This window comes from Aquarana catesbeiana, linkage group LG05, assembly GCF_042186555.1.
Source record: "Aquarana catesbeiana isolate 2022-GZ linkage group LG05, ASM4218655v1, whole genome shotgun sequence".
Lineage (NCBI taxonomy): Eukaryota > Metazoa > Chordata > Amphibia > Anura > Ranidae > Aquarana > Aquarana catesbeiana.
In genome coordinates, this window is record NC_133328.1 from 609,152,561 (window position 1) to 609,169,947 (window position 17,387).

Genomic DNA, 17,387 nt, shown 5'->3' on the forward strand with positions numbered 1-17,387 from the left:
GTTTAGCAGCAGGATTTCTTCAATTTTTCAAATTTGGTCATTCACGTTTATTCATTTTTTGTTTTCATATTTTTGCACGTAGCGCAGTTCTTTATTTATTTTTTGTTTATGATATATCTAATGCCTTGGAAATTCTTTTGTACCCTTCTCCTGACTGATACCTTTTAACAATGAGATCCCTCTGATGCTTTGGAAGCTCTCTGCGGATCATGGCTTTTTGCTGTAGGATACCACTAAGAAAATGTCAGGAAAGACCAACTAGAACAGCTGAACTTTATTTGGGGTTAATCGGAGGCACTTTAAATGATGGCAGATGTGTACTGACTTCTATTTAACATGAGTTTGAATGTGATCACTTAATTCTGAACACAGCTACATCCCCATTTATAGGAGGGTGTGCACACTTATGCACCCACATTATTTTAGTTTTTTTATTTTTACCCCCCCCCCCCCCTAAAAGATTTCAGGTTTGTTTTTCAATGCAGTTTATAGGTCACATTAAAGGTGGAAAAAGTTCTAAAATTATTTATCTTTGTCTCGTTTTTTTACATCACAGAAACCTGACATTTTAGCAGAGGTGTGTAGTTATTTTTTTATTTTTATTTTTTTCTTGAAAAGGGTGCAAGTGATCAGTACAGGGCCAATCGGCCCTGTCCAGACAGAGGGTCAGGGGTCCTGCAGCCTCGTAGGACAGTCAGAATAGACTGAAAACTCCTTCTACAAGCTTTAACCAGACACTGATAGAAGTCAAAAGACTGCTATATACTGCTGATGAAAAAAGGTATTTAGCAGTTTATATTAAACTTATTGCATTTCATTTCCATTTTCTGTGTACTGTGGGAGACCAGATCTAGTGAATTTTAGGCCTGGTTCACACCTATGCAGTTTGCTTTTGAGCCGTTTCTGCAGTGCATTTTGCATTTTTTGCACTCATGTTTTTTTATGCGATTTGAGGTTTTTATGCTTTTTTTTTGCCTAATTTGTTGTTGGGTGGATTAAAAAAACGCAAATCATATAAAATAATGAACTACATGCTTTTCTGCAGCTTCTCCATTGAAATATATTGAACCTTAAACACACTGTTTAGCTTTTAAAAAAAAGTCCCTGACCCTTTCCAAAAATGCAGAGGCTGAAAAAAGCATAGATGTGAACTTGTCCCATAGAAAACCATGTTAAATGGACTGTAGTACGTTTCTGCAAAAAGCATTAAAAAATGCATAGGTGTAAACAGAGCCTTAGGGCTCATTCAGACAGACGATCAGAGTCGCTGTCTACTGCATGTGAATCCACCTTGGAGTTGCATGCAGGCAGGTCATACAAGTGGAAGCACATACAGTGGCTGCATGAACACAGTTGCATGTCAAAATATATATGGACTGGAGCGAGTGCACGGTTCCAACACTGTGTTTTTGGATCTGTGCACCTGCTCCTGCTTGCTTCCCAAATTTTGACATACGACTGTGTCCGTGCAGCCACTGTATGTGTTTCCACTTCTATGGGCTGCCCGCATGCAGCTCCAAGGTGGATTCACATGCAGGTACAGCGGCTCTGATCATAGGACGGGTCTGACCACCCCTCTGAATGAGTCTCTCTTGATCTCTTATTTACCAGCAAAGTACAGATCTATCTCAGTCCATTTCACGGAGTCCATCTAGATCAGTGATGGAGAACCTTGGCACCCCAGATGTTTTGGAACTACATTTCCCATGATGATCAACTACACTGCAGAGTGCATGAGCATCATGGGAAATATAGTTCCAAAACATCTGGGGTGCCAAGGTTCACCATCACTGGCCTAGGCCTTGTTAAAGTTCACTGAACCCTGATGAAGGGGGAAGTGTTGTTGACCTCTAAAACATGTTGGCTTTATGTGATCATATCATAAACAATTAAAGCAATTTGGACTCCTGCGCTGGTTGGGCTGGTGTTCCTGCTTTGAGCAATAAAAATTGGACAGAGGATCTAACCCAGGGGTCTCAGACTGGTGACCCTTCAGCTGTTGCAAAACTACAAGTCCCATGAGCCATTGCAAGGCTGACAGTTACAAGCCATGATGGAACTTGTAGTTTCGCAACAGCTGGAGGGCCGCCAGTTTGAGACCCCTGATCTAACCCTTCCACATTCAATATAAAACCAAGAAAAAGAGTTTATAGATTTTCCGTACAGTCTAATAACAGTGATGTTTCAGCTGCCTCTCTTCTTTGCTTTCCTTTGCTTGATTGCTCACAATATCCTGTTCTTACGTCTCCCTTGTTTCCAGAATTCGTCCAGCTCTGCCTCCTCCGAAGCGTCTGAGACCTGCCAGTCGGTCAGTGAGTGTAGTTCTCCCACGTCTGTGAGCTCCGGGTCCACCATGGGAGCGTGGGCCTCCACCGACAAGGTGAATATTGTGGGTTTTTTTTCAGCCTCTGAAGTGTTCCTACATTCCGATATGTACAGCTGACGACGACCTGGAAACTAACCATCATTTCCTAGCATCCAAATGAATACCTTTTCTGATTGTTTTTTGCACGGTTACAATCTCTGATAATCTGTAATCCAGCTAAAATTTAAATTGAATTCTCTACGGGTCATGTGATCTAAGAACCAATAAATCACAATAACAAATTCCCTTGTGTAAAACATGCTAATAAACACAGGCAGGCTTTGTACAGATTTTGGGTTAGTTCTGTGTTTTTTTTTGTTTTTTTATTGAAGTTTTTATAGGTATAATATGTTCCGTAGAAAAAAAGAGGTCACTAGTCTGTTGAGAAAAATGAAATGACAGTATGTGAAATATAGTAAAGAAGATATTGGTATAAGTAGAACAAAACTATTACTTGTTCAGAGTGAAAAGAAAATGACGATAATAATAATCATCCATAGATAGAGAACAAAAATGAAAGCATATGCCAGTGGCAGCTGGTGGTTTCTTCTTTTTGGGGGGTGGGGGGGGGGGGGCGGCAAACAAACACCAACACTCCCCCCCTCCAGCAGCGCAGCATGGCACTGAAACAGGACAACCCCCCTCGCGGGCGGTCTGGCACTTACCCGCTTGTGTGATGGGGCTGTGTTGTCCTCTCCCGGAGTGCGGGCAGCGGCTCCGGTGTCCGCTCCTCCAGCTTCCTCCATCACGCGTCTCCTCTTCTGCCAAAGCGATAGGCATCCAGTAGGATCGCCTGACGCTTTGGCCAATCGGGAAACAGGTCTAGCAGACCTGCCTCCTGAATGGCGGGGAGGAACTTTAGTGTGATAATAGCAAAAATTAATTCGCTATGGTCACACAACGGGGTGGGCTTGGAGTGCATTGCTCGGAGGCCACCCTTTTTTGAAGTCTAATAGAGCCTCTGGCTCTAATCAGGTGCTTCAAACCCCCCCCCCCCCCCCCCGCATTGGTATTTATGGTCTGGCGCCACCGATTTGTAGATCAAGGGGCCGGACGCATGGATAGGGAAGGCAGCGCCCGTGCGCCCTCTATGGACGGGCCGCCACTGGAATATGCTAAAGATGACTTCCAGGTATGGACATTTTATACATAACATTGGCCCATCTTGGACCAATGCAACTATGTACAGTTAATGCCATTCCTGACGGATGCCCCTGGAAGCTGGAAATCACTGAAGTAGACATTGCTAATTCAGTGATCTATAATTGCTTCCTGGTCCTGGTTGCCCCACTGCATTCTGAACACAGGAGGTCAGCCACTTGGCACAGGTGTCCTTAAGAGAACGCCTTGCATTTTCTGAATTAATGCAAAGCTTTCCCTGATTGGACGAGGTGGAGGGACAAGGCAGTGACATCACACTCTCCACCTTGTCCAATTGTAGATCGCTTTGAGGTTGATTTACTCTACTCTAACGCGTATCGTCATAGACTTCATCAGAGCAGAGGGGGAAGTCCGTTCATTTGTGGAGTTTAAGGCTTATTTTCACCTGATTTCTGGTGATTGTAAAATCTTAAGGGAGCGGTGTCTCACGAAGTGTGGTGAAAGGATGAAGATTCTGAGAAATTAACTATAATTACAATTTTTCAACACTCCCCCACACACTGTTGGTTATTTTGTTGCAGCAGATTACAGAGACTTCTCTATGCTTATTTATAATAAGGACATTGTGCTGTTTTTTTTACATATGGTTGTGTTTACAATCAATATCTTTTTGGGATTGATGGTAATGGCTTGTTCGTTTTTTTTTTTTTTGTTTTTTTGTTTTTTTTTTTTTGTTTTTTTTAACAAACATGTTAAACTTACCTGCTCTGTGCAGTGGTTTTGCACAGTGCAGTCCAGGTCCCCCGGCGGCGCTCCAGGCCCCTCCCTCCTGCCAAATGCCCACACAGCAAGCAGGCACGCTCCCAAACCGCAGCTCTGCATGTCCATTCACACACACAACCATAGCTCAGCCTCGCCCCCTCTCTCTTCTCATTGGCTGTGATTGACAGGGCTGTCTCAGCCAATGAGGGGTGAGAGAGTCCCCAGAGAGCCGAGGCTCAGGTAACTATTAGGGTGGGGCCGCTGGACACAGAAGGATTTTTACCTTCATGTATAGAATGCACAAAGGTAAAAAACCTTGAGCCTTTACAACTTGTTTAAGCATGGGGCTGCTTTCTGAGAACCATCCATCCCAATTAAACCTAAATTTACAATATCAAGTGTCAGGGAACGCATGCAAATCACACTTGTTTCCTGACCAGCAGGCAAAGTGCATTGCTCTTTTGCAGATGCACAGGGGTGCCATTAATTTTTAATGGAACCCCAAGAATCGGAAAAAGCAGAGCCTTTTGGGTGCAAAAATACCATCCATTTCCATGTGGCTGTGTTTGTAAACCAATTCCGGACCGCCGCACGCCGATATACGCCCTAACTTTGAAGAGGAATATCGTTGTTATGGCAGCAGCTAGCTGCCATAACCCTGGTATCCTCTTTTTCGGCCGGCGGTCCGCGAGACCACTTTTATCGGCGGCAGGGCACTCCTCCCGCCGCGCTCTGGTGCCCTCCGCCGCTTACCGAAGTCGTCAGCGGAGGCGATCGGATCCTCTCACATAAGTGGTATGGAGACGAGTGACGGGAAGATGGCCCCCACCCGTCTCCATACCATTGCAGGGCGGAAGCGATGTGAAAACGTCACTTACGCCCATAGCTCTTAAAAGGACATTTTTTTTTTAAAATGACAAATCTTTTCTTTTTTATTGCATTTTAGTGTAAATATGAGATCTGAGGTCTTTTTGACCCCAGATCTCATATTTAAGAGGTCCTGTCATGCTTTTTTTCTATTACAAGGGATGTTTACATTCCTTGTAATAGGAATAAAAGTGACACCATTTTTTTGTTTAAAAGAACAATATAAAAATTAAAGGATCTCGTAAAATAATAAATAAGAAAAAAATGTAAAAACATTTTTTTAAATGCGCCCCATCCCGCTGAACTCGCATGCAGAAGCGAACGCATACGTGAGTAGCGCCCGCATATGAAAACGGTGTTCGAACCACACATGTGAGGTATCGCCACGATCAGTAGAGCAAGAGCAATAATTCTAGCCGTAGACCTCCTCTGTAACTCAAAACATGCAACCTGTAGAATTTTTAAAATGTTGCCTATAGAGATTTTTAAGGGTAAAAGTTTGTCGCCGTTCCACAAACGGGCGCAATTTTGAAGCGTGACATGTTGGGTATCAATTAACTCAGCGTAACGTTATCTTTCACAATATAAAAAAAAAATGGGCTAAATTTACTGTTGTCTTATTTTTGCATTAAAAAAAGTGTATTTTTTCCAAAAAAAGTGCGCTTGTAAGACCGCTGCGCAAATACGGTGTGACAAAGTATTGCAATGACCGGCATTTTATTCTGTTGTGCTGACACAAGCGCGAGCCGCACCACCCACAATGGGTGAACCTAACCTAATGTGAAGTTGAGGCTAGTCGCTAGGTATATGTACAGTTCTGCAACCACTTTAAACTTTCTATATATCTGCTATCTCATACTATCTGTTTATGCTCCAACATTTTACCTTTCTACTATTTAACAAAAATGTGTTTAAGTTCTGGCAATGCATTGTTTGGTTTTGAAGCAATTAATTTTTTTCTTTTATTTTCCATGATCATGAACTGGGCTTTATGTATATATTTGTTGTGAAGATACTTTGGATGTGGAGGCTGTTGGTTCCATATACTTTCACATTTAAATTGTTATTTAGTTTAATGGTATTTTTTTTTTTTTTATCACACCCTACTGTCATTTCATGTTGATTTATCATATTTTTTATTTTGCAGAGACCCATCATTACCTTGGGTAAAGGCAGCTATTTTGTGAGCTAAAACAATAATTGTTAAAATTTAGCCTAAGCCCCATAGTACATTGCAAATAAAGAAATATCTAGTAGTAGTTGGTTACATTCAACTGGACTTGTTGTGTAATGTTGAAGACCTTTCTTAGCTTATTCAAGGCATGTTTTTCGTTCCAATTATTACATTAGAATAGCCTTTCTGAAGCCTTTCAGCATGGATCTCGTGAAATAACTTTCGGGTCTCAGGGAACCCTTGCTAAAAATGATTATATCTACAACTTATGATACATTGGTGTGATGGTCATTGGGAAGAATGTTCCTTACGCTTGTGGTCATTGGGAAGCATTAACACAGATCACTATGCTAATGATGTCAGTGGGAACTAATCTAATTGGGAGAAATTGCTCCAGGAACCCCTCTCGAGGAACTCTATGGTTCCATGGAACCCTGGTTGAGTAAACCTGCATTAGAGCATTACAACAACATTTTTTTCATTGGGTATTTATAGATCGCCAACAATTTACACAGTGCTTTACATTCACATCAGCCCCTGCCCTCCAGGAGACTACAATCTAAGCTCCCTACCATGCATGCATACACATACTAGGGTCAATATACTGTAGACAGGAACAAAATAACCTACTAACATGTCTTTGGAGTGTGGGACGAAATTGGAGTACCCAGAGGAAATTCACGCAAGCAAGGGGAGAACATGCAAACTCCATGCAGGTAGTTTCGTGGTTAGAATTCAAACCAAGGACTCAAGGCAGAAGTACCAACCACTGAGCCACTGTGCTGACCACCTCAAGCTCAGTTAACTGTGACAAACTACTACTAGCTATACCATGACCTGAATAAAGGAGAACCTTCGTAGGCATTTAAAGAAATGGGCCTAAGTGATGTCACTGTCGGCAGATTGTTATGATTGTCCCTCAATAGGCCTTATGTACAGTATTAGAAGAATAGAGTTATATGTCCACTTTCATACCCTAACCTTGGGTAGAAAAGTGAACACAGAATGTGGTTGTTATAGAAACACCTTTTTTATTATCTCTTTTTTTTTAATTTTTGGTGCTGTCTACAAAATGGCTGCCACTCCTGGGTTTAGAGGTGGATCAATCTCAGCTTGATTTTTATCACCTTTTCCATTGTATTGATTTTTTTATTTTGTTCCCTGTTTTCTGTTTTGTTTTTGTTTTTTCCCTCCTCCGTGTTGTCTGTCTCCAGCTGTCTAATGGGTATCATCACTATGGCGAACTGCCTATGGCAGGCCATTTCACCCATTTCCCACTCCCAGTGTCCCGCCCCTGGAACCGATCTAATTCCGCTCTTCCAGACTATCATTATTACACCATTGGTCCAGGCGTATTGCCATCATCCAAGATCCCTTCCTGGAAGGTTTGTGTTTTGTGTGGTGTGGTTTTTTTGGCTTTGTCTCATCTCCTGTCATCTAATTGAACCATTGTCCGGGGTTTCCTAATTTCTGTAAAGTTTCGACAATCTCTGTCATTTTGTAACACTACACAACCCTACTGAACTCACCATCTCTCTCTAAATTGTCTGAAAATGATTATGCATTCAAATAATTTTGATCAGAATCAAAGAAAAATAGAATTACAGGGGGTCCCCTACTTACAAACATCCGACTTACAAACGACTCCTACTTACAAACGGAGGGAGACAACAGGAAGTGAGAGGAAATCTACCACTAGGAAGGGAAATTCACTCCTGTAAGAGTTAATATGGGTAAAAGGTGTCTCCACTGATGCTTTATCACCTATCCTTATTTCCCTATTAACCCCAAATTTTCAAAATCCAATTGTCATTGGGACAGAAAGTGAGGTGAAATCTTCTGAACAGGGGCACAGACAGCAAAACAAATGTTACAGGGGTGATAACCCTTCCCTAGACTATCTACAAAACTTAAAAATAGATTTTTTGGCTGGAGCTACACTTAAAAAATGTACCTGTTCCGACTTACAAACAGATTCAACTTAAGAACAAACCTAAAGTCCCTATCTTGTTTGTAACCCGGGGACCCCCTGTATTAGTATTTTAAAAAGTAGATATTTGATATACTACTTACACTGTGTTGTCTCTCTCAGCTTTGTCTTGTAGTGCAGTTCCAAGTAATTGCTCATTTTTGTTAGATTTAAAGAAGAACTCTCACTTAATTTATTCATTGTTCTGTCCCTAAGGAGTCAAAGTACATGGACTACTTAGTCCCTTATTCCTACGTGCTTTGTAGGCCTAGCTACAAGGTTGGACGAGACACCCAACAACGTAGCTAGCTGCTGGTTAACAGACGCTGGTCTCCGCTCCAAGAACTTGCCTGAGACCAGTGGTGGCAATTGGGTGGGTGTGTTGGATGGCCTTTGGGAAGGTGGGGGCTCCCCTGTCTGATATCCTAGCTAGGCTTACAAAGTACCTAACGAACCTGTAACCAAGTACATGTACTTTGTCCCCTTGGGGCACAAAACATTTTTTTTTTTTTTTTTAAATAACAAGCACGTTATACTTACCTGCTCTGTGCAGTGGTTTTCCACAGAGCAGCCCGGATCCTCCTTTTCTCGGGTCCCTCGCCGACGCTCTGGGCTCCTCCCCATGCCCCAAAAGTAAGCAGCTGATAAGCTAGTGCATGGATTCCAGAAAGAACATTCTCCATAAGGATAATAACACTTATAAAAAGCATAATGTACACTATACATATATTTATCTAAGCCTCAAAACTATAGTAGAGTATTATGCTGCATTAGCCATTGATTAATGCAGAAAGTTTAGAGTTGTAATGATACATTTGTTTTGGATTTACACACAATGCAAAAATGCATGAAAAATGCATAAAAAAAAAAAATGACCATACATGAGACATGCATGTAGTAAATGCATACAAAGTGGAAACATAAATGGGCTGTAAATGAAGTATTCAGTTATGGTGAGGTTAGTAGGCCTTGTGGAGTGCCATACCTCACTTTCTGTCAATTGCGTTTTCTTGCCTAAAATTCAGTTCTGTAATCTGTTTCTTCCTTTATTGTAAGTTGGCAGTTATTTGCCTTGAATGGGATTTTTTCACCCTATGTTGTCATCTGATGGGAACTTTTGGTCATATAACCGTTTTCAAATCTATAGCTCCTAGTTATAAAGGTAAAACAATTGTATTTCATTGTGCTGTGTTTTTTGGATTTGGCCACTACTCTTCCTCCTAGATTTTCTCCTGTTAAAGTACTGTATATGTGTAGTCATGTAAAGCAAATTAAGCTATGACATTACATTTTTAAATAATAGTGCATTCTTTAAAAAAAAATAAAGTTCCTGTTACCTGTATGTCATAGAATTTATTTATCAGCCACATGACCCTCAACCCAAACCATAAACTATGTACACATCACAGCATGGATTTTGGTAACACTTATAAGTAAACAGTTACATGATCAAAGGTCCTTCAACTGAAGAAACTCCTCAACCAAGTAATCATTTGAAATCTAACATTTCCAACTTTAAACTTCTGTTGATCTCATTCTGTAGTCCTACTCAATATGTGCCTGACTTCTAACTCTACAGTGGCCCTTTCATGGGTCAATGTTGTCTTCAGGATCATGCTGTCATTTTTGATGGCCACCTTTAAATTAATATTTTTCTATTGTACTTATAGCAGGGCTGGATTTTCATCTTTAGATACCAGGACTCCAGGATTTTTGCTGGTCATATTGGCCTTCATTCACACAAATAAAAGCATGTGAAATAAACAAGCAGTTGATGTTCTCAGTACTCTCACATGTTTGAACTGCCTCTAATTAAAATAAAATATAATCACAAAAGTGGAAAAAATCGTCAGTGATACTAATCCACAGTAGAGCAATTAAAACCCTCAGCAAATAAATATAAGAAGAAATCAATGTAAATAAAAGTCCATATAGGTGTCACACACAAGTGTTAATTCTTGCTGGAGATGATGCACCTTAAATCCACCACCAAAGTGAGAAATGCGTGTCCCACCCCCTTTAGACCACTCTCACACTGGGGCCGTGTTCGCAGTAAACCGCCGCTCCTTTTAGCGGCACTTTACCGCTGTTTAAGCTGGGCTTTTTCGGCCGCTAGCGGGGCACTTTCAACCCCAAAGAAGGGGTTAAAAACTCCCGTGTTGCGGCGTTTCCGAGGCGCTTTTCAGGCGCTTCCGAAACGCTTTTTTCAGGCGCTTCGGAAGAGCTGCCCATTCATTCCAATGTGCAGGGCGTTTCAGGAGCCCTAAATACAGTGCTCCCAACACGCCCCAAAGATGCTTCTTGCAGGACGTTTCGCAACGTCCCGTAAGCGCACTGTCTGGGTGTGAAAAGTCACACTTGAATGAATGGGTGGCTAAAGCGCCTGAAAACCGCCTCAGTGTGAAAGGGGTCTTAGAGTAGCACTCACCAGACTTAATTGCCATTCATTCTCATAAGCGAGTCTGGCGAGTGTTATTCTAAAGGGGGTGGGACACGCTTTTCTCACTTTGGTGGTGGATTTAAAGTGCATCATCTCCAGCAAGAATTAACACTTGTGTGTGCCACCTATATGGACTTTTATTTATAGGACTTATTTTTACATTGATATTTTCTCATATTTATGTTTGAGTGTTTTGTTTGCGCTACTGTGTAGTATTATTCGTGTATCACTGATGATTTTTTTCACATTTTCATTATATTTTTAATATGAAGTACCAGCACAGATAGGAATATCACGGAATATTGTGTTTGACCACGCGCGGTGGAATTTTGTTATATGTCAAAATAAAATATTTCCAGCAGTAGCACTTCAAGTCCCCACCATATATGGTAGCAACAGACAACATATACAGTTTCCTAGTTGGACGTTTAGCTGTTGGTGTTGTAGTTGTACTTGTAAATTGAATTCAGCGACTAGCATTTAAACCAGTGGATATACAGTTGTGCTCATAAGTTTACATACCATGGCAGAATTTACTATTTCTTGGCCATTTTTCAGAGAATATGAATGATAACACAAAAGCATTTCTTTCACTCACGGTTAGCGTTTGGCTGAAGCCATTTATTTTTCCACTTCTTGATTAGAGTTTGAATACTGCTGATTGGCATTCTCAATTTCCTGGATATATTTTTATATCCCTTTCCTGTTTTTTTTACAGTTCACCTTCCTTTTCCCGCAGATCCTTTGCTTTCCCCATGACTCAGAATCCAGAAATATCAGTGCAGCACTGGATGAAAGATACAAGGGTCTGTCAAGAGTCCAGAAACTCATTGACCTTTTATACACACACACTAATTACAAGCAAACAGATCACAGGTGAGGATGGTTACCTGTAATAGCCATTCAAACCCCATTGTGTCAACTTGTGTGCATGTTATCAGGCCAAAAAAAACAGGCTATGTAAAATATTGATCATGGTCATTTGGGTAGTTTCTGTTGCCATTATGATTTAAAAAGAGTAAACAGTTGATTGATAAATAGCTTCACCAAAAACTAACCATGAGTGAAAGAAGCTTTTGTGTTATTTTTCATATTCTCTAAAAAATGGCTAAGAAATCATAAATTCTGCCAGGGTATGTAAACTTATGAGCACAACTGTAACTGGATGTTACACTCTATGGCTCAGTTTGTAGACTTCTGATCATCACACCTATATGAGCTTGTTAGACATCCCACTCCAAAACCATGAGCATTAATATGGAGTTTCCATCCTCCCCTCCCTTCCTCGCTTGCAGCTATAACCACCTCAGCTCTTATGGGAAGGCTTTTCACAGTATTTTTTGGGTTTTTTTGTTTAGTTCTGTGAGAATTTGCCAATTTTAACTAAAAGAGCATTTGTGAGGTCAAGTACTGATATTGAATGAGCACACCCAGCCCATAATTGGCATTCTAATCCCAAAGACGTTCAGTGGGGTTGAGGTCAGGGCTCTGCGTGTATCTTTTCTGTTTTTGGATCCTTCTTACTACATTTAGAGTTTAACTATTCTAATACTAGGAGAGGAATTGGCTGCATATACTATACAGAGACTTAAATTAACTCTATTGTGCCAGTGGCCTCTTAGATATAGTGATGCTACAAGTTAAAGATGATCTGTACTATGGAGGCTGTGCCCAAAAAAAAGGCACACAGAGGGCAAAAAAAATAGAACTACCGCTTTTCCCTATTACCAACCTACCTTGCCTCACATTGTATCTTTATGCAGGGATGGAGACTTAGGGGCAGGGCTTTGCCTTATAACAAAATAATGGGTTGGGCCACTACATGGCAAATCAGGTTTATTGTTAAAGAATGTAAAGTAATGCATTTGGGTGCTAAAAATACGAATGCAAGTTTCTTCCTAGGGGGAGAACCTCTGAGGGAATCCAGGATGGAAAAAGGACCTGGGGGTCCTAGTAGATGACAGGCTCAGCAATGGCATGCAATGCCAAGCTGCTGCAAGCAAAGCCAGCAGCCTATTAGCAGAGATTAAACTAATTCTGCCACTCTCCGAGACTCTGGTCTGGCCGCATCTTGAGTATACCATCCAGATCTGCTCACCAATCCTCAAGAAGGAAGTGCTGGAACTGGAGAGGGTCCAGAGAAGGGCAACAAAGCTAATAAAGGGACTGTAGGACCTCAGTTATGGGGAAAGATTACAGACATCAAACTTATTCTCTATGGAAAAGAGATGTTTAAGAGGAGATATGATTGTGATATACAAATACCTCAATGGTGACCCTAGCATAGGGAAAAAACATTTCAGTGGGAGGGAGTTTAAAAGACACAGCCATTCATTGAGGCTGGAAGAGAAGCAGTTTAACATTAAAATGCTTAGGGGGTTCATTACTGTCAGAGTGGTGAGGATTTGGAACTCCCTTCTACAAGCAGTGGTATCAATAGGGAGTGTCGCTAGTTTCATAAAACTTTTAGATGGGCATCCTGATGATTGCAACATACAGGGATATGGGATTTAATATTGACATAAACTCACACACAGGTTGAACTGGCTGGACTGGTGTCTTCAACCTTACCAACTATGTCGCTTCCCCAAATTGGAGCTGCCCCCAACTGGTGATTCGCTGATAGGGGAGGGTAAAGCACAAGAAGCAGCAGAAGTGGTGCAGAAATTACAAATCCACAGAATGAAGCAGAAGCAATAGAATCCTTGCACTGTAGACCCCCAGATACAGCTTCCACTCCAGCAAGGGGAACAGTGGGCAGTACAGTAGTGACATGCCCAAATCTGTTGAGTCTAGCAGTCCAAAGCAGCGGTGCTTAGATGATCTCTCTTTAGTAATTTCCCTTTGGGATTAATAAAGTATTCTGAATCTTACATATTAGAAATACAGCTATGAAGCTAAGGGTACAGGAGTGCCTAGGCACAAGTAGTGCACTGCTATTTTCAGTATTAAAGAAGAAATATACATTATTTAGGGTACTGGCAGAGCACAAATAACATGTCTAGATAGGAAATCTTCACTATTTTAGTTCTAGGACACCCATGCCAGTTAGTTGTTTTTTTTTGTTTTTGTTTTCAGGAAGGAGGAAGAAGAGATTTTGTTAGCTGGAAGCAGTTTTATTTTTCATCTCAATAAGTCAAGTGTCACGTATTAAAGCAGAGGATTGGATTCACCTCTGCTGACTAAATAAGAGCCTGACATGATGAAAAATCCAGCCCTGATATATGCCATTGTTCTCTCATTTCTCTATGTACTTGCTTTGGGGAAACTAACCTTTCCTTAAAAAGAGTCATGTTGGAAACATCCATACACAGCCTCTAACCTTTCATTCAGGACTGGGCTAAGCCAGGTCCATACGACCAGCCTGTGATGAACACGCTCCAGAGACGCAAACGCGAAGTTGACCCTTCTTCAGGAGCCCAGTTTATGCATCCCGGACTAATTAATGAGGCTCATTCACCCCGCAGTACAAGATTGCTCGTGGCATCAAGGGTAAAGTGTCATCTGACCAAAAAGCATGTCTCTAACACTTTGTTCCTTTTGTTCTCAGATACTTTTCTTTCTTTAGCTGCTAACACCAGTCTCCAGGAAACTGCTTTTTTTTTTTTTACAGCTTAATTAGAAACTCTTAATACCTTAGCAACTGCACTATACTACGCTTGAGCATAGAAATGACTGTGACAGGGCTCTTTTAACATTCTTGATATCTTCTCTGTATGCTTTTCGACACTCAACTTTGAGTTTGCCAGAATGGATATTTGGTTTATTGTTGTCTAGAGCAGAGGTGCCCCACCATTTTTTTTAACAGCAGGGAACAGTTATCAGCCGACAATTTTGGCACAGTAAATAAACAAAAGATGGGCCTATTCAGTAATGACCCCCAGACTGCAGTTTTAGGGCAACTGCCCTTCATCATTTGGCTCTGACCATAAACCGGATAACCCCCATTTTGACTTGATTGTGGATCACCCGAATGAAAATGCAGTTCTGGGTTCAGTTGCAAATGCATGGAGGCACAGACTTTATTCTTTCAGTAGTCTCAAATTTCCATTTGCCTTTGTTCTAGGACTCCAAGGAGTTTTGTTTTAGCAGAACAAATGATATATCTGGATCATAATCCACAGTTCTGGCACCTCTGGTCTGGAGACAACCTGCAGGTCTTCAGCAAAGAGTTAGACATATCGGCATTGCTCATAGGGTCTCCAGAGGTTGAGTTGAAGCATGATTGAGCATACTTTCCAGGCCTGCGGGTTGCCCATATCTATTTAACACAAAATACACTATCACAACCTGTGCTTTATTGGGAATTTTTAATTTACTCATTGTCTTTCTTCTGTCTCCCACAAGCAAGGGGAAGAAACAGAAAACTGTGACGATCTGGCTCTTGCCCTGAGCAGAGGACTGCAGCTGGATACACAGAGGAGCAGTCGGGATTCCCTGCAGTGTTCCAGTGGATACAGCACACAAACCACCACCCCATGCTGTTCAGAAGACACCATCCCATCGCAAGGTAAGGGACACAATCCTTATTCTAAAACATCAAGGATGAAAACTGTTACACACAGCCTGGAATTAGCATCAAAGTTATTATAAGTTGTTTTATTAAAGACCAGGCTTATGCAAAAATCTGAATATTCAGTCTTACATTGGTAGAATTTTGAAGGCTTAAAGTGTAAGTTCAGGAAAAATTGCAAACTCGTGTGCTCTCTGTCAGCTGGTCAGAGAGAGTGTGGGTAATTAAATACTCTCTTTAAACAGGGAGTCCATGTAGGATAGTTCATGTGCAGCACCATAATGTGATGATGGTCTCAGGTGTGCTGACTGAGGACGGCTGCCGGCTCGTAACAAGCTAGAAGGGGCTCTGCAAGAAACAAGACACAAAGGAGAGCAGCGCCAATCTAAGCGCAGCAATGTAAAAACATTTATTTCAAAGTAGACAATTGGTAACTCACAAGATCGTAGCTTTGTCAGCGCATTGAAATATTAAGCAGGTTCATCCACTCATTATGGGAAGGCGGTTGGCTCGCAGGTGGAGAGGCAGCTGGCAGTCCGGCTGATGCTAGTGGCTCCCAGCGCTTTGACTGGGGTGGTGATACACGTCACCTTCTCCCCACTCCTTTTCCAACCGGAAGTGATGTGTATCGCCGCCCCAGTCTGAGAGCCACCAGCGTCAGCCGGACTACCAGTTGCCTCTCCACCTGCGAGCCGACCGCCTTCCCAAAAGGAGTGGATGGACCTCCTTAATATTTCAATGCGCTGACAAAGCTATGATTTTGTGAGTTCCCAATTGTCTACTTTGAAATAAATGTTTTTGCATTGCTGCACTTAGATTAGCGCTGCTCTCCTTTGTGTCTTAAAGTGTAAGTTCACCTTTACAGAAAAATCTGTAAGGTGAACCTCACACAGGACCCCCACCTCGCCCCCTCCCCCCGGTCCTGCTGACATGCATGGCAGTGATCGCCCGTTCTAAGCCCCGGTATAGCCAGCTCATGGCTACGGAGCTTAGAAATCCTCTCAGGTTTCTCTCTTGTTCCCCGCTAAGAGGATGGGCTACGCCGCTTCTGATTGGTCTGCGCCGACCAATTAGAATGCTCCTAAACGTACCTCCTGACGGGGTACGTTTAGGAGATTAAGCTCTGGGGATTTCTAAATGCCAAAACAGTGATGCGGCTATACCGGGGCTCAGAACGGGCGATCGCCGCCATGCAGGTCAGCGGGACTGGTGAGGGGGAGGGGGCGACATGGGAGTCCTGTGTAAGTTCACCGTACAGATTTTTCTGTAAAGGTGAACTTACCCTTTAATGATAGTGGTGGAGAGTAGTAATGACTAGGTCTCACTTAGCAATGTCCTAGCAACGTGCTTGGAGTAGTCCAATCGGACTTCATGAGGTATGTAAATGGCCTACGTCTATAGCAAGAGCATTATTTAGCTTTAGTCAGAGCTGCACAGTTTGTTTTTATCTACAAACACCCCTTACCGGCATAGACATTTTGTAAAGATGAACTAACCCTTTAAGACCGGTCTATCGTGTACTGTTTGACCACTTGACCTCCGGAAGTTTTACCCCCCTTCGTGACCGGGACATTTTTTGCAATACAGCACTGCGTTATAGGAAAAATGAGGGGAATAACTGCGCTACGGTGAAATACATAAACAATAACAATTAAAGCCGCAATTCATCTATGTAACACAAACAGAGTGAAATTAAATGAGAAAAAAGGGGGGTTGAATCGCGCTAAAACAGATTGGTGATCATACACATCATCACCAAACCAAATATTTAGAACTAAGTGAAGAGTTCCCCTTTAGTGTATACATAATATACAAAACACATGTCAAATGAATAATCAATCCAAAAATAAAAAGTCCATGTATAAAAAATAAATAAATCACCCAAGTGATATAAAAGTATCTTAAAAAAGTTCCAAAAAAAACATAAATTCTTGCTGTGAGAAGAAAAAAGCGCGCTTGCCCTACGCAGCGTTTCGTGATAGAGACACATCATCCAGGGGCATACGTCATCATCCAGGAGGATACTTTTATATCACTTGGGTGATTTATTTATTTTTTATACATGGACTTTTTATTATCACTTTGAACATTTTATTTATGGATTGATTATTCATTGGACATGTGTTTTGTATATTATGTATACACTAAAGGGGAACTCTTCACTTAGTTCTAAATATTTGGTTTGGTGATGATGTG

General features: G+C 41.6%; 1 protein-coding gene across 3 annotated transcripts in view; it reads left to right on the plus strand.

Annotated features, from left to right (window-relative positions):
• MTSS1 (MTSS I-BAR domain containing 1) overlaps positions 1–17,387 on the plus strand; it is a 181,228-nt gene that overhangs the window by 155,005 nt on the left and 8,836 nt on the right. For 2 of the 3 annotated variants that reach the window (XM_073632228.1, XM_073632229.1), the window contains exons 10-13: positions 2,261–2,380; positions 7,484–7,654; positions 14,012–14,170; positions 15,026–15,188. In XM_073632228.1, the coding sequence (XP_073488329.1) occupies positions 2,261–2,380; positions 7,484–7,654; positions 14,012–14,170; positions 15,026–15,188 (613 nt within the window). The remainder of the gene's footprint in view (positions 1–2,260; positions 2,381–7,483; positions 7,655–14,011; positions 14,171–15,025; positions 15,189–17,387) is intronic. The other variant, XM_073632230.1, reaches the window with a different exon arrangement.